General features: G+C 43.9%; 2 protein-coding genes across 5 annotated transcripts in view; both read right to left on the reverse strand.

Moving 5' to 3' along the window:
• The window catches only part of TULP3 (TUB like protein 3), a 66,800-nt gene extending 53,454 nt beyond the window's left edge, over positions 1 to 13,346 (reverse strand). For 2 of the 3 annotated variants that reach the window (XM_032874863.1, XM_032874861.1), the window contains exon 1: positions 12,807 to 12,920. In XM_032874863.1, coding sequence (XP_032730754.1) covers positions 12,807 to 12,847 — 41 coding nt within the window. In that variant the 5' untranslated portion in view covers positions 12,848 to 12,920. Of the gene's footprint in view, positions 1 to 12,806; positions 12,921 to 13,328 lie in introns of those variants that run through there. The other variant, XM_032874862.1, reaches the window with a different exon arrangement.
• A 1,774-nt stretch (positions 13,347 to 15,120) lies between these two features.
• Positions 15,121 to 22,515, reverse strand: RHNO1 (RAD9-HUS1-RAD1 interacting nuclear orphan 1). 2 transcript variants are annotated; one of them, XM_032874872.1, is made up of 3 exons: positions 22,442 to 22,515; positions 17,617 to 17,826; positions 15,121 to 15,805 (listed from the first exon to the last, which is right to left on the reverse strand). In XM_032874872.1, exons 2-3 carry the CDS (start codon positions 17,740 to 17,742, stop codon positions 15,206 to 15,208), a joined length of 726 nt encoding a protein of 241 aa, XP_032730763.1. In that variant the 5' UTR covers positions 17,743 to 17,826; positions 22,442 to 22,515; the 3' UTR covers positions 15,121 to 15,205. The 2 variants fall into 2 exon arrangements, with proteins under 2 accessions (XP_032730763.1, XP_032730762.1); XM_032874871.1 differs by having other exon boundaries at positions 17,575 to 17,826.
• Between the last annotated feature and the right edge of the window lies 1 nt (position 22,516).

A 22,516-nucleotide genomic window follows, 5' to 3' on the forward strand; every position in this document is an offset into this window, starting at 1 on the left:
CTTCCCTAACAAAAGGGTTCCTAATAATGATCTCATAAAACATTTAAGAATGAAAGTAAAGTTAATCAACCTTACAGAGGAATAATTTCAAGGACAGGCTCTGGATCCAGGTTCCCTGGCTTTTTAATAACCCGGATCCTTTACTTTCTCTCTGACAAGGTATTTAACCTCTGCCCACCACACACAGCATAAATAATTTCATGACTATATGACATTTGAAGAAATTAAGATGATTAGAATAATGTCAGGTACATGGTAAGCATGCATTCAATCTGTATTGTTTTCTGAATCTCTATCTTTTCTATGTGTTATGTAAGAGAGATACAGTTACTGCTCAAATAGCTTATATTTAATTAATGACACATTAATAAATGTTAAATAAATCTCTGTGTCAAAATAAAATGGTCTACTACTTATAAAATAATAATGGGCACCCAATACATTCAAATGGCTACAAATAAGATGCGCGGCCTCTCATAGCATCATTCATCAAAGACGAGGCAGTGATTTCTACAGTGAAACTTTCATAAGGAATTATCAGAAATAGTATCGATGAAGTAAGAAAAAAAAAGTAACAAACACAAGTTCCACTCTCTCCACTCTAACCTTCCAATAGCTCCCACGGTTTTGTTTTATCTTTATTCTCAACAAATTAGTTCAGTCATGTATAATCATCACATATTTGCTCTAACATTAGTTTTTGAAATGTTAAAAATACGCTGGTATGAAATATAAAATTTCTGATCACTAATGAAAGCAACTTACATTCTTTACATTCTTTAACTCTAAAGAGTTTTAGGCAATTTTTTAACTTAAGATTTCCTAACTTTAGCCAACTGTCCAGTATGAGTATGAACTTATTTTGTTTTTTGAGAAAGGGTGAGAGAGAATCTTTTTTTTTTTTTAAGATTTTTATTTATTTATTTGACAGAGATCACAAGTTGGCAGAGAGGCAGACAGAGGGGCGGGGGGGGGGGGTAGCAGGCTCCCCGCCAAGCAGAGAGCCCAATGTGGGGCTCGATCCCAGGACCCTGGGACCATGACCTGAGCCGAAGGAAGAGGCTTTAACCTACTGAGCCACTCAGGTGCCCCATGGTGAGAGAGAATCTTAAGAAGGCTTCACAGTCAGTGGGGAACCCAACTCAGGCTGCCATAGAGCCTGACAGGGTTCAATCTCATAACCCTGAAAGCATGACCTGAAATCAATAGTCATCTCTTGACTGAGCCACCCAGGCGCCCCATACAATTATAAACTTTACATGACTCTGTAGCACTGTTTATAACACCAAGATAGCACACTCTAATGTTCATCAAGAGGGACTGATACCATATCCACACAATGGAATACTCCTGCAGCTATTTAAAAAAAAAAAATCACTAACACATGAATATAGAAATATAGAGATACTGATCTGGAACAATCTCCAAGATGTTTTACTAATTGAAAAAGGCAAGGTGCAGGTAATTGGGGAGTATTTACTACCATTTATGAAAGGAAAAAATATATACGTATCTTTCATCTACAATGCAGAGTATCTTTGGAAGGATATCAGTGTTGCCTTCAGGAAAAAAAACTAAATAGGTAGGGGAACCAGAAGCAATCTTATTTTTCATTACAGACTGTTCCAATCCTTTTGAATTTTGTACCTGTGAAGGGCTGGTCACCTGAAAGATCAAACCACGATAAGATGCCTGCAATTTTCAGCCCTGTGCCCCATTCTCTTGAAAAGGGAGGCTGACGGGGTGCCTGGGTGGCTGAGTCATTAAGCATCTGCCTTCGGTTCAGGTCATGATCCCAGGGTCCTGGGATCGAGCCCCGCATGGAGCCCTGCATGGGGCTCCCTGCTCAGCGGGAAGCCTGCTTCTCCCTCTCCCAGGACCTGCTTGTGTTCCCTCTCTCACTGTCTCTCTCTCTCTCTCTGTCAAATAAATAAATCTTAAAAAAAAAAAAAAGAAAGAAAGAAAAAAGGGAGGCTGGAAATGACTGATAATGCCTATCCGATGAAGCCTCCATTAAATCCCACAAGTAGAGTTCGAAGAGCTTCCAGGTTGACAGACACACCCATACCAGGAGGGTGACACACCCCAACTCCACGCGGACAGAAGTTCCTATGCTTGGGACCCTCCCAGGCCTTGCCCTATGTATCTCTTCATCTGGCTGTTCTCCCACATCCTCTATCATATCCCTTAATAAGCTGGTAAATGCTAAGTGTTCCCCTGAGTTCTGTGAGCTGCTCTTGAACCCGAGAAGGGGATCTTTAAACCTACTGTCTACAGCCAGTTGGTCAGAAACACAGGTGATAACCAGGCTTGTGAATGATGTCTGAAGAATGGGGGTAGCAGGGGAGAGGCAGTCTTATGGGACCCAACCCTTAACCTGTGGGATCCCATACTAGTGTGGTGTCAGAATTGAGTTGAATTGTGGGACACCACAGAGAATTGCTTGTTGTGAGGACAAAACCCTACACATTTGGGGACCGGAAATGTCAGAAGTGAAGTATTCTGTGCGAGAAGTGAAGGAGACACACAAGAAAGAAACACATAGCAGGAAAGAAACACAGTAGGAGAGGACTGGGTTTTCCCCTATTTAGAAAGGAAAAGCTGAGTTTTTTTCAGAACAGTACCATGTAAAGACATATAAAATACACATATTAAAAGTCAACTTCTTAGCCCATTAAATGTAACTAAAGATGGGGGCACCTGGGTGGCTCAGTGGGTAGGTCTCTGCCTTTGGCTCAGGTCATGGTCCCAGGGTCCTGGGATGGAGCCCCGTATCGGGCTCTCTGCTCAGCAGGGAGCCTGCTTCCCTGCTCTCTCTGCCTGCCTCTCTGCCTACTTGTGATCTGTCTGTCAAATAAATAAATAAAATCTTTTAAAAAATTTAAAAACTATAACTAAGAATAAAACAAGTTGAAACTATAAATGGTTGAAATCAATATAGGAGCCATGGATTAATCAACCCAATGTCTGTTATAAGTACACTTATCTGATCTCCACTAACTGCTACATGTGCTCATTCGAAATATGCTTGAAGGCTTAGTATATGTGCTGCTGACGCAAGCACGTGAAGGCTCTTAAATGGCTGCATTTTAAAATGAGGGGAGGGGCACCTGGGTGGCTCAGTGGGTTAAAGCCTCTGCCTTCGGCTCAGGTCATGATCTCAGGGTCCTGGGATCGAGCCCCGCGTTGGGCTCTCTGCTCAGCGGGGAGCCTGCTTCCCCCGCACCCCTGCCTCTGCCTGCCTCTCTGCCTACTTGTGATGTCTGTCTGTCAAATAAATAAATAACACCTTAAAAAAAAAATAAAATAAGGGGGAAAAACTGTCAATTTTATTTTTCTTATTTTTTAGAATTTTTAAAAGGTTTTACTTATTTGAGAGAGAAAGAAGAGAGAGTGGGTGAGCACAAGCAAGGGGGAGAGGCAGAAGGAGAGGGAGAAGCAGACTCCCCACCAAGCAGGGAGCCCAGACGCAGGACTCCATCCCAGGACCCTGAGATCATGACCTGAGACAAAGGCAGACACTCAACTGAGCCACCCAGGCACCCCTTTTATTTTTATTTTTAAGTAATCTCTACACCCAGTGTGGGGCTCTAACTCACAACCCCGAGATCAAGAGTTGCATGCTCTACCAACTTGAGCCAGCCAGACAGCCCTAAATTTTTTTTTTTTTTTAAAGTAAGCTGGATGCCTAATGTAGGTCTTGAATTCACAACCCTGAGAACATCTGTTGATTGTTTTTCAACTAGAAATCAAAACTGACGCCATTATCCGGGTTGGCAACATGAACTCCCGGAACACCCACAGGAGCAACTTGCTTAGTTCTAACCCTTTGAGGAGGGATCTATTAAGGGACTATGTGCATATTTCTCGTTCAAGTGCAAGCCTGTGGGTAATGAAGCTAAATGTATCCACATCGGTGTCTTGTATAGGGCGTTTCTGCCATAGCTGTGGTGTCAGGAGATGTACTCTAGGCTTCTCTGGGGCTTCTCTTGCTTTCACTACAACAGAGCAGTTGCCAAAACAGTGCCTCTGCTAAGCCAAGTGACATGCATCGTCATTTCTTTTATGACTCTTGAGACAAACGTCTAACACTCAAAAGAAAAGCAAAATTACAAAAGAAACTTAACAAACATCAGTACTTTCTAACATTACTCACCACTGCTCATGGCATGTGATGCCTAGAACAGGGAAGATGTGAAACAAATGTCTGATAAACAAATGAACTTTAAAGTTAGGTGAAAAAAAAAAAGTCCTTTGACTTATGCCTTAAAGAAATATTTTAATTCATCATCCCTTACTTTTGGACTTTCCAAAGTAGGTAAAAATTAGATAGTACTGTCCCCATTTTATAGCTGTATGGCTATGGAAAATAATGAAGACACCGATAAAAGATCACTGCCTAACTATGAGAAATAATTTGAACAGAAGTTACTGTAAACCTAAGATAATTTTTTAAAGAAAAAACTTTATTTTTAGTTTAAAACTGTGGATGTACCTTTCACAGATTTAATAAAATAGTATCCACCTTACTGGCATACACATTACCAAAGATGATGGAGACTTTTGCTCTATTCTTTGGTTTTCTCCTTTATTTTCTGTGTCAGCTATGAGCTTACACGGGACAGCATTTGACACTATACCATAATATCATTTATGTCACATTATCAACCTTCAGTTCTGTTGGCCAAGATTAGTTGATCTGAGATCATTATTCCATATCGGAAAAGCTAGAAGCAGTGATTTTTAAATAGATTCTTAAGTTTGAACTTACACTGATAATTCTCTTATCAAACCACATTTGAGAGACAAACAATGATTAATAATCTTAGCACCTCCAAGGTGACACATCTTCCCATCACACTTGCTAACTACAACTCTTATAACTGTCAATCAAAATTTCTTTTATTATATACTTCCGGAACAGTTTTTGTGGCAATTCCCTATTGCAACTGCCAGTAAACATTTTGGACTCCACAAACAATATGCTTTGTTTCATCTGTAAAGAACATAATAGTACCTACGAAATCTTGGCTACCTTTGTTCCTACTTTCATGTGTAGATTTTTAGTTGTTGAGTTTTGCATTAGTTGGCTTTATATTCTTTGTCTCAATGACCAGCTTAGAGTGACTCTGATCCAAATTGCAGGCAGCTCCTCAATTTCACCCTCATCTTTATCGCTTGTAAATATTTACTGAGCACCTACTATGGAATCAACCTGTACACATACGGGACTAAGCAACAAGAAAGAACGGTAACTGCTCCACTTTAAAATGAGCATTCAGGGGTGCCTGGGTGGTTCAGTCGGTTAAGCCTCTGCCTTCGGCTCAGGTCATGATTCCAGGGTCCTGGGATCGAGCCCCGCATTAGGCTGTCTGCTCGGTGGGGAGCCTGCCTGCTCTCCTCTCTCTCTTTCTCTCTGCCTGTCTCTCTGCCTACTTGTCATCTCTGTCAAATAAATAAATAAAATCTTTTAAAATAAAAAAAATTAGCATTCACAGTCTGTTCTAGAAAAAGTTCATAACCTTTTTTGGAGGGAAATTTAGCAGCTTCTACTAAAATTAAACTCTGCATCCCCAAACATACAAAGTTTACAAAAGACTAGGCCAAATACATCATGTAACAAGGATTCTATTTTTTATTGTTTTTAATAGAACCCCCCTAAGATAATATTAATGTTGGTCAACAGGTGAGCAATTAATAAGATACATTTGTGAAAATAATACTTTGTGGTTATTCAAAAGAATAAGGTAGATCTAGAGGTACTAAGTTGGAAAGTAGTTTATTACACTTCAGTTTTAAAAATAGGTTCAAAATAGTTTTATCAACAAATGGTTCCGGATATCCGGAAAAAAGGATGCAAAAAGGATGAGTTTGGACCCCTACCTCACAGCATACACAAAATGAATCAAAGACCTAAATATAAGGTTTAAAAACCTTAGAAAAACACATCTGACCAAATTTTATAAACCTGGACTAGGCAATGATTGCTTAGGTACAACACCAAAAACAAAAGAGATAAAAAGAAAAACTAATAAATTGGACTATATCAGAATAAAATACATCTGCACTTCAAAAGGCACCATGGAGAAAGTGCATAGGCAACCTACCGACAGAGACAGTATCTATAAATCATTTCTCTGATAGGGAATTGTACCAGAACACCTATAAAGAACTCTTACAACTAATAAAAAGACGATCCAATTTGAGAACAGGCAAAGGAAATGAATGGATATTTCTCTAAAATATAGGAACAATCAATAAGCATATAACAAAGCTCAATTAGTCATCATTAAGGGAATGCAAATCAAAAGCACAGTGAGATGCTATTTCACACCACATTCACATTGAGGCTATAATCAAAAAGACAGACAGTAACAAGTAATGGCGAGGAGGTAGAGAAAGGAAGCCCACCCAGCGCCTCCCTCCAGGGAATGTAAAACGTTGCAGCCATTTTGGAAAACAAGTCGGCTCGTTCTTCAATTTGTAAGACACAAGAGTGACCATATCACCCAATAACTCCACTTAGGTATATATGTAAAAGAAATGAAAATATATGTGCACACAATGACCTGGATACTAATGTCCGCAGCAGCATTATTAAAAATAGCCAAAAAGTGGTACAACTTAGCATGCTAACCTGCGCCACTGACCACACACACTTCAGCAGTCAGCAGTCTGGAATTGCACTACTATGGTATTTCAACAAGTCTGACAAGAATCTCTTCAGTCAGGATGCCCATTCATTTGGTATTTTTGGGTAGCAGAATTTCTAAGCCAGTGAGTGGATTCTGAAGAAACCCATGAGAGGAGTTGGTTAGTTGTATATAGTGAAAAGGAGTCATCAGGTTTCACCGTCTGGACTGATTCTGGTGTCAGGTAAGTAGGGCAATAGCTATTACTAAAGTAATCTCCTCTAAGTCAATTGACAAACAGTTACTTTGTCCCAGTCCCAAATGTCAGTCCTAGAAGGCTGTGTTTTCACATGCACTGAGATGCCGAGAACACCTCTGCCTAGCACGAAACACGGCTCCTGGGAAAAGGCATATAGGAAGATCAAATTAGAACTGCCAGAAAAGACTCCTTTGAAACCTATCCTTCCTCATCTGAGGACAAATGTTAGTATTCTAGGCTCAGCCCTTTTCTACTTGAATGACTGCCACAATCTGCAACTAACTTAATTGAAGCCCGGGAATGAAAATCCATTTCCTAAGAGGCCCGTTTAGTGGGCCTATTTCTTTTCTTCAGAAAGAAGGAGGAATCGTTTGCGGGGAAAGAGGCAATGAGAAGGAAAAGTTGGTAACTGATTGAATCATTCATCTGGCCCCAAATAATGCAGCAAGAAAAATTAGAGTGAAACCCTCTTCATTTGCATGTCCCACAGAGTAAAAGCAAAAACATTATTTTGAGTGAACCAAACAGAAAGGTTATTTTAAATGTATAATTTGAGTCAGAAGTCAAAGAATTCATTTCTTCTGGATGTAAAACGAATGTTACTCAGAATCAAAGTTCATTCTGCCTTTTGCCTGATTCTCCTTTCCTCAGGGTTACATTTCTCTCTTCAGGAATATTTCTTACTCTCCTTCTAGTTCTTGGATAAAGATGAAAGTGCACTTGTTTGCCTAACAATACCAAGGAAATATGTCCACTCCCTTTCCATTGGATGAAATTAATACTTCATGAAAATGTCTGATTTCTTCAACTGCTCATGCTAAAAACAATTAGAATGTAATCAGTATCCACTGTCATCATTTATTTGTAAAAATGGCATCCAGAACATTTGGAATAGATACCTTGATAATACATGGTCAGGGGGTGGGGGGCGGAAACGGAGACTAGAAATCAAAAGCCTGGATTTTACTTCTGAATTTTACTTTCGACTGCATCATTTACTTGTCATGTGACCTTAGGTATATCACATCCTTTCTCATTCTTAACTTCCCCATCTATAATATGAAGATCACAATACCAGCCCTGCTTTCTTTGGACGTATGAAGCTTAAGAGAGATCAAATGAGTGAGATGCTATGAGGGCAACAAAGGATACTCAAACGTAAGCCTTATTACTGAATATTTTATCTTGACAGATATTCCCTTTTATTTTTTTTTAATGTATTTATTTATTTATTTGACAGAGAGAGAGAGAGAGAGAGAGATCACAAGTGGGCAGAGAGGCAGGTGGGGTGGGGGGAGGGGGAAGCAGGCTCCCTGCGGAGCAGAGAGCCCAACATGGGGCTCGATCCCAGGACCCTGAGATCATGACCTGAGCCAAAGGCAGAGGCCCAACCCACTGACCCACCCAGGTGCCCCTCAGATTTTGCCTTTCATTTTTTTTTTTTTTTAGATTTTCCCTTTTAAAACAGCACAGCTTAAGACCTTTACTCAGCCAAAAAACTCCTCTCTACCTTATCTATATATCGTTCATATGGCATTGCCATAACAAAATTATACTGTTTTTTTTTAAAGATTTTTATTTATTTATTTGACAGAGAGAGAAACAGAGCGAGAGAGGGAACACAAGCAGGGGTAGTGGGAGAGGGAGAAGCAGCACCCCACTCCACCCACTGAGCAGGGAGCCCGATGCTGGGCTCAATCCCAGGACCCCGGGATCATGACCTGAGCCAAAGGCAGACGCTAATGACTGAGCCACCCAGGCCCCCTACACTGTTTCAATAGTGAAACAAGTCAACTGTCTATCAAATTGGTTGCATTCTAGAGGCACCTGGGTGGCTCAGTGGGTTAAGCCTCTGGTCATGATCTCAGGGTCCTGGGATGGAGCCCTCCAAGGGGCTCCTTGCTCAGCGGGGAGCCTGCTTCCACCCCCTGCCCTCTGCCTGCCTCTCTGCCTACTTGTAATCTCTGTCAAATAAATAAACAAAATCTTTAAAAAAATGGTTGCATTCTAAAACCTAAAATCAAAGGCAAACTACAGATGTACTGAAGTTTTTTCCTAAAACACTGAATACCAAGATTTATTCTTCTAGGAGCCTGTCTGAAAAATAATACTTGTTTTCTTCTTACGGTCTTATTTTCTATACTTTAATTACACAGAAAAAATTTTGCAGGAACTATAGTTCATATTCTAAAAACACCTCGTCAATGATGAAAGTAGACAGTAGGGTTTTAAGTGTTCTATTTTACCCTTAAAATTCAAAATAATCAAACTTTAGGAGTGGGAAAGGAATATTTATAGATTATTTAACACAATATCTTTGGAAGGTCCCCTAGGATGTCCAGCAATGAATGAACAAGGTGACACGGAGACAGCAAGACATATTTTTCACTGAATATTATTTTGTATCTTTTGAAATTTGAGCCATGCATTATTTTAAAATATATATGTCATTTAATAAATTTGTTATAAATCTGAGGGAATCCAAAGAAGCCCTCATTTTCCAGAGGAGAAAACTAAAGCCAAAAAAGTAGAGGAGCTGGGGTGCCTGGGTGGCTCAGTGGGTTAAAGCCTCTGCCTTCGGCTCAGGTCATGATCCCGGGGTCCTGGGATCGAGCCCCGCATTGGGCTCTCTGCCCAGCAGGGAGCCTGCTTCCCCTCCCCCCTCTGCCTGCCTCTGCCTACTTGTGATCTCTGTCTGTCAAATAAATAATAAAATCTTAAAAAAAAAAAGTATATGAGCTGCTCAAATCACACTGCCAGAGAGTAAAAATGCTGGGACTAGAACTCAGGAACCCAGTAGAAGTTTCCAGTGTCTCCCGCAATGCCATGGGGTAAAACAGCAAACGCCATCTTATAAACGATAAAAGTATTACTATAACCCTCTTCAGAACCATGGTCTTCCAGGGGTTCTGTGACTCACATGACACAGTACTCATCATTTATGTTTTTGCAGAAGTACTAAGGCAGCGAGACAGAGATGGCAATCCTCATTATCAAGCCCTCATGGCAGGTATTAAAATGAGTAAATAAAGACAGCACATCAATCAGCATGTGGCCATGGCGTCTTCCCTCAAGCATAAGTGGATTTAAGCCTTAACCAGGCCAGGAAAATTTTGCAGCCTTCATTATTTCCGACAGTAAGGACATGTGATGAGGCAGAATAGATTTAGCAGAACGAAGAGCTTATTTCTAGTGAATGGATTCGAAGGAGATAAAGCAAAAGCAGAGCACAGGAAATTCTAGCTTGAAAGAAGCCATAATAATTCTACTCTTCTCAAACAGAACGAAAGGAATGATCAAGGCCCCTTCTCGTCCCAAAGCCCTCCAATACGGAGAAGCAAGGCACCTTCAACTCTGCCTCCGAGTAATTCAAGCGTGTATTTCCCCTTAGTAAGAACAAATGTTAGCATTTTCTTTCAATGGGCACAGATGCAGGAAAAACAGCAGAGTTTCCATAGGAAAGAATAAGCGACGTCAGAAATGAAAACTATTCCAAAAAAGGTCTGAGTCTGTCTGCTTGGAACAGAAGGGTCTCAGAAAAAAAGAAAATTTACTGCAGAGGATTAGTCTCTCCTTTCTAGGTCTGCATTTGGAGAAATACACCCATGTTTGATGTTATTAGGAGCTTTTAATATCTGCCAAACATACTGCAGTCATGGATTAGTTATTCTGAGTATATTTAAGCACTGGGTAAGTCTATTTGCCAACAATTAGCTGATCTGATGAACCATTCAAAAAAGAGAAAGGGGCACACCTGGCTGGTGCAGAAGGTAAAGTAGCTGACCCTTGGAACTTAGCTCAGGTCACGTAGTCTCAGTCCAGGGATCCAACTCAGTGGGAAATCCACTTCAGGATTCTCTCCCTCTGCCCCTCCCCGTGCTTGCTCGCTCTCGCGTGCACATACACTCTCTAAAATAAATAAATCTTCAAAAAGAGAACGTGAGAGAGGACAACAAGCCTGGACAATACATAACCTCCAGCTACTATGACTGTTTTTATTCCTAATGAGAAAGCATGGATAAACCACAGGCTAGAACCTTCTTAGTCAACTGGGTCACAAGATCACATCACACAGAGAAATCTCTCACCATACCTTCAATTCTCTATCAGGGACAAAGGCCAGAGAAAGCTCAAGTTCTAGCACTAGCCAGGCATAGTCATCTCCAGGGAATCTATAATACAAAATGCCTAGCTTCAACAAAGGTCCTGAGAGTGATGTTTCAAATTCCATCCCCAATTTTCACCCGCTATTTCAGAAATAGGAAAAATAATTCAAGTTTGTTAGTAATTTTTCCACTTCATTGAAATCTTCCTCATGGTAAACAATCAAAGGAAACATGGTAAAATTCAAAGGAAAAAAAAATCACAGGAAACTTAAAAGTCAGATGTTATACTTCACATCGAAAGGTATTAATACCAAAAACTGTATCAATGTATTTCACCAAAAACATTAAACACGCAACCTGAAGCCAAAATAGAAGAGACATTCCACTCCTTCTCAGCAACGACTGAGTTAAACAGTCATAGAAGCTGCACTTAATATTACCTAGGGCGGTTGAAACAGTAAGTGACTCACGCTCTCCTTTGATGTCAATTTTTAAACTAAAGAGCTGTTTTCTTTGCAAAGAAAAAGAGGGGAAAACTTTAAAATCATCCCTTTAAACTTCAGATCCAATAGATTAAAAGCCACTTTGCCTCCTGGTCTCAGTTTCAAAGTTAATTCCTCACCCCACCCCCCAAAAATCACGAGTCATATATCAAATATCTGGTACCCAAGAAATTCATTGCCATAAATTCATTCAATTAATTTATTGAATGACCACACTGAACATACACCATCTGAATTCAACAAAGAAGCTGAATTTTATCTTTACGTCCTCCTAGCATTTCCATGGTTATACTGGTAAACGTGGGTTATTTTCTCTCAATTTGAGAAAAAGAAAGTGCAGTGAACAAATCTTTCAGATAGCAGCTATCACATAAATAAAAGCTGATGAAAAGGGAAAATAGGGGTTCTCTATGCCCAACAACTCCTTGTGACGTTTTTAAATGGCTTAGAATCGTCTAAATATCTACTGATCTAAATATCAGACTAAATCCTTACATGCTACATCTTTATTTGCCATGGTAATGGCATAAAAAGCGGGGAATACTGTTGGCGTGTATGAGTTCAATTCTCCGACAATGCCGAAGTTTGAAGCCAATGAATTCATGCCGCTCCCCCTTAACTTTCCATTAACCTAGCTAACAAGAAATTGACAGACTGAGATTTAGGATTGTTTTATTTCCCAGGCTCTCCCTCTGGCGGAGGCAGGAAAGAGGGGCGCAAACAAGGAGTATGGTACACTGCAAATAAGACGAACAATCCTAAATAAAAGACAATTACTATGAAGCAGATAGAAGCGAAAGATTAGTTTTGCACTTTCAGCCCTGGGACTCCGTTCCAGAATTCAGCACCGCCTGCCAAAAGCAATGGCATTAGAGCAAATGATTAAGTATCACCCACAGCCTTCCGCCTCAACACCCCCGGGAAGGACTTCATCCACCTCAGTTATGATCCTGCCGGGCAGTGCGTGAGGAGCAGCGCTAACGCATTCTGAGTAAGCGAGGCCCAGAGAGAGCAAGACGAGCTCATAACGAAAACTCCAAGAGTTTCCCAAGCAGGGACCTCAACACAAAGTCCCTGCTCTCGGTGCAGGCTGCAGAGCCGCTGCCTCCTACCGCTCCCCGGGAAAAAGGGATCCCTCCACCGCCGAGCGGGGGTCCCAAAACTCTCCTCCTGCAGCCAAATCCGTCCCTCCCTCCCCGACCCGAGCCCACCACCCTCTCTTCACAGCTCCCAGAGAGGACCGCCATGGTCTCACTCAGTCCTTCCGCCCCGCTCGAGACGAGACCAGCTACCACCCCTCTCGGACCTGTCCCCGCGGGGTCCGAGCCGGCAGCGCGACGCCTCCATCCCCGCGGCTCAGGAAGTGGCAACCAAGTCCAGAACCCCCGACGCCCCTGCTAGGGTGGCAAGCCTGGCAGGCAGCCGGGCCCCGCCCCCTGGCAACCGCACCCCGCACTGTTGCCTCCGCCTATTGGTCCTCGTGCCCATCGCTTGTCTCTCATTGGCTATTGCTGCCGCCCGGCGATGCGGGAGGGTTTCTAGGGGGCGGAGGCGCCGGGAATTAAAGGCGCCTACGCCCGAACTCTGGTGAAGCGCTGGGTAAGGCTGGGTCCCCGGAGCGCTTCTCCCTGATGGGATGGGGTGGAGGGCGGAGGGATGTGTTCGCGTCAGTCGCGTTGACTCCCAGCGCCGGGGGGGAAGTCAGTTTGTCGGAGGAGCGGCCCATCCCCCTAACCGCCACCCACTGAGCGGCCTCACCGCGTCGCCGCCGTTTGTACCCAGAGACCACCCAGAGCGCTCTCCGGAGGTCTGTAATGTTAGGACTCACTCATAGACCTCTGCCGGCGCCCTCACAGTCCGGGCCCTCCCGACACCAGAGCCTTCCGGGAAGCACACTTGCACCCTCTCCAGCAGTCATTGCCATTGAATGCGTCTTTCATAGTTATCTGGTATCGCATTCCATCTGCACAAAATTCCTTCCGCCTTCCCTACTCCAGCCCAAGCTTTTACAGCATTGCTGGATCAATTCTACAGATTTTAAGAACCTTTCCCATTTACCTCTCTGTGGATGATCCTCAAACACCAATATCCCACGAGATTCCCTATCCAAATATGTACTCTCATTTCCAATAAATCTTGTCGCCACTTCCTTTCTCACCACCAACGTACACGTATTATTCTAACCCCTACAAAACACCCTGGCACAAGTTACCGCATGTTGTCTTTATAGCATTCGGAGGTCAGCTGTTTCCACACTGGTTTGCCTTTCTAAGAGGCACAGAAGTTGGCACAAGCTGGGAGAGCAGAGCATCCCTTTGATGTGTCAGCCTCCGCTCTCTGGGGGACCCTAAACACAGTTGATTATGGGGGCTTCAGAGTCCCATCTATAAAATAAACAGAATAATCCCTGCTTGTTTAGCTCCGGCTAGACCGGACAGAGTAGTTGCTTAAAACTGAACGGACGCAGTTGCGGGCGCCTGGGTGGCTCAGTGGTTTAGGCCTCTGCCTTCGGCTCAGGTCATGATCCCAGGGTCCTGGGATCGAGTCCCGCATCGGGCTCTCCGCTCAGCGGGGAGCCTGCTTCTCTCTCTCTCTCTCTCTGCCTGCCTCTCCATCTACTTGTGCTCTGTCAAATAAATAAATAAAATCTTAAAAAAAAAAACAAAAACTGAACGGATGCAGTTGAAAGAGATGCTATCTGTATTGGTGAAAGGGCAACGGAGGCAGTTTTTGACTGGGCAGACGTGCTCTAGTCACAGTAAGTAGTCTCTGACAAGTTTCCATATTTAATTACATACATTTTTTTTTTTAAAGATTTTATTTATTTATTTGACAGACAGAGATTACAAGTAGGCAGAGAGGCAGGCAGAGAGAGAGGAGGAAGCAGACTCCCTGCTGAGCAGAGAGCCCCATGCGGGACTCGATCCCAGGACCCTGAGATCATGACCTGAGCCGAAGGCAGCGGCTTAACCCACTGAGCCACCCAGGTGCCCCTAATTACATACATTTCAAGAAATCATTTTCCCACCCTATTTGATATTTACAGATTAGTTTGGTTGCAAATAAAAAAACCAAAATATGGCAAGCCTAAGCAACTTATCTACATCCCCTTTATGACCCCTGACCCCATTGTATTCAGTTAGGGCTTGCTGCCTTTCCTCACCTTGGCCTTTGAGCAGAGGAGCAAGGTTGCAGAGGGGACAGCTCAGCTACGAAGTCGCAGAGTTTGCTTTAATTTTTCCCTGCCCATCATATTATAAAGGAAGCTGCTGCTGAGCCTGACAGAGTTTGTACTCAAAAATGTGGAATGAATTAGTTTGAATGAGGTGATTAGAGGATTAATTAGTGGTTTTTAAAAAACAATGAAGACAGACCTTTTGTGGAGAAGGCAGTATTGCTGAGTGATTGGTAATCAGAAGCAGGGGTCTCTAAAACCTTTCTGCAACCATTTATTTACATATATTTTAAATAGTTACTACAAGATACTTTAAAATTTTAAAGTTAATGTAAGGAAAATATGAACTGTTTCTGACACTAAAAACTTTCTAGGAAAAGATATTTTAAAAAGCAAATCTGGGAATTGAATTCCCTTATGACTCCAAAATTCTGGTTAAGACATCTTTTTTCTATTGAGGTTATTGGTTTTATTTCTGTTTTATTCTCCTAATGTACTCTCCTGCGAGCCAGAAAAGTACTTTAGCAACTTCATGAAAATTTCTCAAGACTGTTGGAGTCTGAGGAATCCAGTGAATTCTTCACAAGGAATTGGTTTTTGTTCAGCTTCCCTCTCTCCCTGAGGTAAGTAAACAAGTGGCATCGTCTCCTCCATGTGACCTTGATCCCATACTTCTCTTCAGGGGTGTCTTTAACTAGAACAGGCCCAGCCTCCGGGCTCTTGGGAGTACTAGTGTGGAAGGAGCCACTCAGAAGGCTACGTTCCCTCTGATCGGGGGAAACGGGCCCCTCCTTCACAAACGATGACTCTGGGGTCTGGATATCAGGTGGAATGAATACATAAGGTAAGTTTTGAAGCACGTGTGCTGACACTTCCCCACAGTTTTGAGGACTGAGCATTGGAACTAAGGACCTTCCAGAAATGCGCTTTTCTGACTGACCAGGACATTCCCTGGTCAAGGGCATTCCAAGTGCAGCTGAACCGGAGGAAGACAGCGGACTCTCAAATGTTAGATGTGGGAACTTGGAGGTGGTGGATTTTCGACTTGAATGTCTTGCCTGGTTTCGACGATGACGCTTCTGGTTCACTGGGAACCAGCCTTCTGCTGTCATATCAAACTGAGGTGATACCTTAAGGATCAAAAACAAAAACCAAAAAGAAGTGAGGCAAGCCAGCTACCAAGTAGGAACCTGAGAGTGGAAACTATACCGAAGGACCAGAATTCTAAATGGGAGCCCACTATAGTAATTGCCACAGAACAAAATATCCCTCTAACAGGATATTAAAATAAAGGGATATGAGCTTTGGGCAAGTAATTCGATCTCTCTGGCTTTCCGCTTCCTCGAGTTTAAGAAAAGGGACAATGCCTCCTTTAATTTATCGCACCACAACTTGTTTAACAATCTTTAAACTTTGAGGGCAGTGACAAGCAATCTTCCTCACCTTTGATGCCCAGCACCTGGCAGAGTGCCTGGCACGAAGAAGGCCCCCAGTAGAGTGAATGCTGAGTTCAAGAATAGGGAATGAGGGGCGCCTGGGTGGCTCAGTGGGTTAAGGCCTCTGCCTTCAGCTCAGGTCATGATCCCAGGGTCCTGGGATCGAGCCCTGCATCGGGCTCTCTGCTCAGCAGAGAGTCTGCTTCCTCCTATCTCTCTCTGCCTGCTTCTCTGCCTACTTGTGATCTCTGTAAAATAAATAAATAAAATCTTTAAAAAAAAAAAAAAAAAAAAGAATAGGGAATGAGATCATGTATGGGAAGCAGCTAGCATTAAGACCTGACACATGGGGGCGCCTCAGTTGCTCAGTGGGTTAAGCCTCTGCCTTCGGCTCAGGTCATGATCTCAGGGTCCTAGGATTGAGCCCCGCATCAGGCTTTCTGCTCAGGGGGGAGCCTGATTTCCCTTCTCTCTCTGCCTGCTTCTCTGCCTACTTGTAATCTCTCTCTCTGTCAAATAAATAAATAAACTTAAAAAAAAAAAAAAACCACGCAACTCTTCTTTAAAAAAAAACACCCGACACATGAAGAGTTCTCTAAATGTTCACTCCTCACCCACGGGATTCTAACATTTCAGTTTCTTCTACAATTCCGAAGCAAGTATTTGTTTCTTCCAAGCAATCCTGAACAAGCTATATTTATTAAGCACTCTTAAGTGAAGTTTGCTTTTGTCTGGCCCTCTGGCTATACTACTGCCCTGACAGTAGCTGTATTCTCTTCCTAGAGCCTTGAAACTGTCAAAATATGATATGTCATTTCTGTGGGTTTTTTCCCAGGTTCACTCTATTAAACTGTAAATACCATACCTAGTTAAATAGTTTACCTCTCAAGTGAAGCTTGGGGAACAGTCTCATTTTTGACTCATTCTGCCATTTATCTGGCTGCTTCAGTGACCTACTGAATGAGTAGGTCACTGAAGTAATAAAAGTATAATAAAAGTTCAGTATAAAAGTAATGAAACTTTTATACTGAACTCTTTAAGAAGAATGTGGAGGGAAAGACTCCTACTCCAACCAGCCTTTGCCTCAGCTTGAACTTAGAAAATATACAGGGCGCCAGGGTGGCTCAGGGGATTGAGCCTCTGCCTTCGGCTCAGGTCATGGTCTTAGGGTCCTGGAATCAAGGCCCTTGTTGGACTCTCTGCTCAGCGGGGAGCCTGCTTCCCCTATTCCCTCTCTCTGCCTGCCTCTCTGCCTACTTGTGATCTCTCTCTCTGTCAAATAAATAAACAAAATCTTTAAAAAGAAAAGAAAATATACAAAGATGGCTGATAACAAAAAGAATACATTGCCTCCTTATCCCAGCCCCCAGGAAACTTTGGAGGCCCTGGCTTAAGGGGCAGAAGTGGCAGCATTCTGAAAAGCCTAACCGAGCAAAAGTCAAAGTAAGAATCCCATATCCTACCCAGGAAGTGACGGTGTTATGGTCAATGGGCTTGCTGGGCACCTGTCTAGTGTGGGTGATGGTAAGCTGGGGAGAGCCATAGTGGTGTTTGGGGCCCTCCAGTGGTGGTTCTTGGAATAGCAGCTGGCCTTTCTGGGAACTCTGGCGGCGTTTTTTTCTGGGAGGCATCAATAGGTGAATGAAGAGCAGTTAGTAACTGCATGATGCTGGTTGTAGTCGGGTCGGAGTTCAGGCTCCGATTCCAACCCATGCCTGCAGAGGGGAAAAAACAAAAGGTGGGAGACAATTCTGATGATTCCGTCCCCAGCTCTTGCTCATCCTCTGTCAACCAGTTCTACTATCAACTACCACCCCTACCTCCACACTGCAGGGAGCACAGCTTCCTATCCCTACGACCACCAAGTAAAAACACAGGAATTCCCGTTCAACAACGTTCATTCAATGCACACTGATCGAGCGTGTGCTGGATGCCATGCTGGGCGTTGGGAATTTAAAGATGCATAACCATTGATTCTACAATCATTTATCAAGTGCCAAGTGCTTGTAGGGACACAAAGGTAAGATTGTGCCTGTCTTCAAAGAACTGAGAGGCTAGCAGAGAGAGACAGAAAATTATTATAAAGAATGCTTCCACGTACTGCGGGGAAGGCTTTCTAGAGAGGGTAATACCTGACCTAGTACAGAAGGGCTAGGGAAAGCCTCCAGGCTGAGGAACAGCACATACAGAGGCCCAGAGACAAGACCGAGAATTCAAGGTCTCATAGACTCCATGCAGCAGGACACAGCATATGCAAAGACAGATGCAAGACCTCAGAGGCTGGACCCGTGTCAGGGTCAAGTCAGAAAAAGCAGGTGTGGGGCACCGGGGTGTTGCTCAGATGGTTAGGCGGCTGCCTTCGGCTCAGGTCATGATCTCCAGGTCGGGGATCGAACCCCACATCAGGCTCTCAGAGAGGAGCCGGTTTCTCCTTCTGCCTCTGCCTCTCCCCCTGCTTGTGTGCTCTCTTTGTCTCTCTCTCTCTCTCTCTCTCAAGTGAATAAATATAATCTTAAAAATAAAAAAAAGAAAAGAAAAGAAAAGAAAAAGAAAAAAAGCAAGTGTGCCATAAGTGTTTGGACTCTAGCCTAAGTTGTCGCTGAAGATTTTCAAGCAGAACGATGTGATCACACTTGGATTGTTTTTTTAACTTTCTCTTCAGATAATTTTGAACATACACAAAAGGGGGATGAATAATATGAGCCCCCAAGTACTCATCACCCAGCTGCAATGACCATCAACCCATAGCCATCCGGATCCATCCACCCTTCATCCACTTCCCCTACTCCTGTATTATGAAGATGATATTGCCAACCATTATATCATCTCCATTAATTATACGTATATATATATATGTATATTCCTTAATATTATCAAATATCCAGGGATGCCTGGGTAGCTTAGTGGGTTAAGCTTCTGCCTTTGGCTCAGGTCATGACCCCAGGGTCCTGGGATCGAGTCCCGCATAGGGCTCCTTGCTCAGCGGGGAGCCTGCTTCTCTCTCTGCCTGCCACTCCCCCTGCTTGTGCTCTCTCTGACAAATTAAAAAATGTATTATCAAATATCTAGACCTGTTCAAATTTTTAATTGTTTCATAAATGTCATAGTTAGTTGTTTTTGTCTTTTAGACAGGTCATCCTGGCAACAGCGTGGAAGGAGAGGGAGTACTCTGGAAGTAGGGGGTCAGGTTTTAGGAGGTTACTTAAGTGAGAAATGATCAGGCCTGAATCTGGGCTACGTCAGTGGAAATGGGGGCTAGACACAGAAGCAGGACTAACAGGCCCATGGAGTAATAAAAAGTCTGAAAAAAGTGGCCAGATCTAGTAACCAGATCGACTTCAGTAAGAGCTTCATCAGTGGAAGCGTGGGAGAGAAGTTTGTGTGCAACGGAGAGTTGCATGGGAGGTGCAGCTGAACATCTGGCAAAGTCCCCCAACAGGGCAGATGGGTCCCACCACACATTCATGATTCATTCAGTCAGTCAGCAATAAAAAGTAACATACTCTTACGTTACTTTTGTCACTAGGCAGTGGAGATACAGGTAAAGGAAAAAGAAAGGACAAAACTCAGGAACTAACATTTTTAGGGAGAACACAGGTAATACACCCAGCTGTTTGTTTGTTCGTTCAGCCATTCAACCAACACTTACTGAGTGCCCACAGCGCTAGGCCCTGTTCCTGGGGCTGGAAATATAAACCAGAGAACAAAATGAAATCCCTGCCCTCATGGGGCTCACATCCTAGCTGGGAAGGGTCTATGGAGAAAAACCAAACAGGATAAGGGTTTGGCCCAACGCGGTGCTCTTTTAGACAGGGTTGTCAGGGAAGGCGACTGAAAAAGTGTTTTCTGTGCAAAGACCTGAAATGAAGAAAGGAGAGAAGATGAGAACCAGTTCAAGAGACACAGGGCTTCACAGGTAAGGTGAAGGACTCTGGACTTAATCATTCTTGGTGTGACAGGAAGCCAAGGCAAGGCTCTGGACAGGGAAGCGACATTTATATTTTACAATGATAACTTCAGACAGTCTGTAAGAACAGGTGGGTTGGGAGAGCAGGCGTGGAGAAAGGAAGCAGGATGCCCAGTTAAAGGGCTGCTGCAGGAGTCCCGTGGAGAGAGGACAGCAATAGCAATGATTCCAAAGTGTTGACATTAGCCAGCCTCCAATAGACATGACATTGCTAGGCAGTAATCCTACTACGTTTCCTTCATCAACTCATTATCTGCATATTATCTTAAGATATTTCCACTTTCTTAAAACCTTAGAACTCCTCATCCCTCTTAACAAATGACCTTACTTCCTACTTCACAGAGAATGCAAGAGACACCAAAGAAAATACTCTCACTTTCCAGATACCGAACATACAAACCTATATATATCTGCATCCATTCTCTTCATGCTACAATCGCAGGTCAGTCCTGTTTGCTCTCTAAAACCTTTCCGTCTGGCTGTGTTTTGGAGCTTTTCTTACTTTACACACCTTTCATAGGCAATCATCGGCTCACACCTACAAGTGGATGACTTAAGTATTTATACGCTCAGCTTAGAATTCTCTACACTCAGTACCCACATACCCACTGCCTACTTGACACTAACTAGATGTCTCAAATACAGCTGAAATTCAACTTATTTATATATTTTAAATTCTAAATATCTTTTTTTTTCCTTTTTAAGATTTTATTTTTTTACTTATTTGACAGAGAGAGAGAAAGCACACAAGCAGCGAGAGTAGCAGACAGTGGGAGAGGCTGCAGACTCCCTGCTGAGCAGGGAGCCAGATGAAGGGATCGATCCTGTACCCCAGGATCAAGACCCAAGCCGAAGGCAGACACTTAACTGACTAAGCAACCCAGGCGCCCTCAAACTCAACATATTTAAAGATTTTATTTCTTTATTTGACAGACAGAGATCACAAGTAGGCAGAGAGGCAAGCGGGGGGTCGGTGGGGGGGTGGGAACAAGCTCCCTGCTGAGCAGAGGGCCCGATGCGGGGCTCAATCCCAGGACCCTGAGATCACGACCTGAGCCGAAGGCAGAGGCTTAACCCACTGAGCCACCCAGGCGCCCCATAACTCAACATATTTAAAACTGAATTCATGATCATCTCCCCTGCACCCGCTCCACAGGTGATTATCTTCCAAGGCCCTTGCTCGGGTTATGGTATTATCATTCATCTAGTTACGTAGCCAGAAACCTTGACATGTCCCACCTCTGTCCCCATCCAACATCATCAAGCCCTGACAACCTTACCTCTTAAGCATGTCTTCAATAATGCCGCTTTTGCCCCTCTCTCATGCTCTTTCTCTCCCCACCACCTTTGAAGTTCCAACAGTCCTGATCTGGAGTGTTGCAGTAGCCTGAACGGGTCTACCCTAATCCACTCCAGCACCCCCTGCAGGGGAGGCTTTTAAAAATGCAAATCTGATCTGGACTCAAAGCTTAAAATTTCTGATTTCTGGATAAGGCCCAAACTCCCTCAGTTATGGCTAAGATCCTATTTCCTCTAGCTCCAGCTTCGTCTCACACCACACTCTATTCAGGTCTCTCAGCCCTGGCTCCTGCTCTATTCTTCAGGCTTTGTACACTCCCAATCTTCTTCCTGCCACACAGCCTTTGCACACCATCTTCCCTTTGCTTTGCGGGGTTCACTCCCTTCTTTGCACAAAGGCATCAGACCTCAGAACAAGCGTCTGTCCAGAAAAGTCTTTCCTGACCTACCGAAGGCAAAATCTTACGGTAGATACTCAGTTATCAATGACCTCTCTAATTTATCCCTTCGCAGCTATAATTCTCCTCTTGCTTATTCGATTCTTCAGAAATGGCTGTTGTCTCCTCTCTTCCCGTCAGACTGTATACGGGGTAAGGAAAGAACCTCCCCTACTACCACTGGTACCCTAGCAGGGCCTGGCACATAGTAGGTGCTCAACAAAATGTGTCGACCAAGTTAATCAAGTATTATCATGGCGTGGTTTTCTTTAAGATGGAGGAAGCTTAAACAAGATGACACGCCGGTCGACTAGTCGAGGCGGCCAGACGATTGTTCGTCGGCGGGGCAAGGAGTCGTTTCCCCCCAGGAGGGAAGCCAAACCCGGGAGGCTTTGAAAAGGCCGGAGGACCGCGAGAGAGGCGGGAAGAGCGGCGCCGGGGGCGGGCGCAGGACAGCGACCCGCAACGCGCGAGGGAGCGCAGGCCGAGGGCGCCGGCCCCGGGCAGCGCCGTCTCCCCGCCGCCCCGGCCGGCCCGGCCGCCCCCCGCCGCGGGGGCCCCTCCTGCGCCCTCCAGGCCGCCCCCGACCGCCCCCCTCCCCACGAGCCGGCCGCCGGCCCGCCTTACCCGCCCGGCAGCGTCCCGGCCGCCGCTCGCCTGGGCCGCCGCGGCTTTCGAGCCCGGAACGCTGAGACAAGGACG

This window comes from Lontra canadensis, unplaced genomic scaffold, assembly GCF_010015895.1.
Source record: "Lontra canadensis isolate GAN:19392208 unplaced genomic scaffold, GSC_riverotter_1.0 scaffold53, whole genome shotgun sequence".
Lineage (NCBI taxonomy): Eukaryota > Metazoa > Chordata > Mammalia > Carnivora > Mustelidae > Lontra > Lontra canadensis.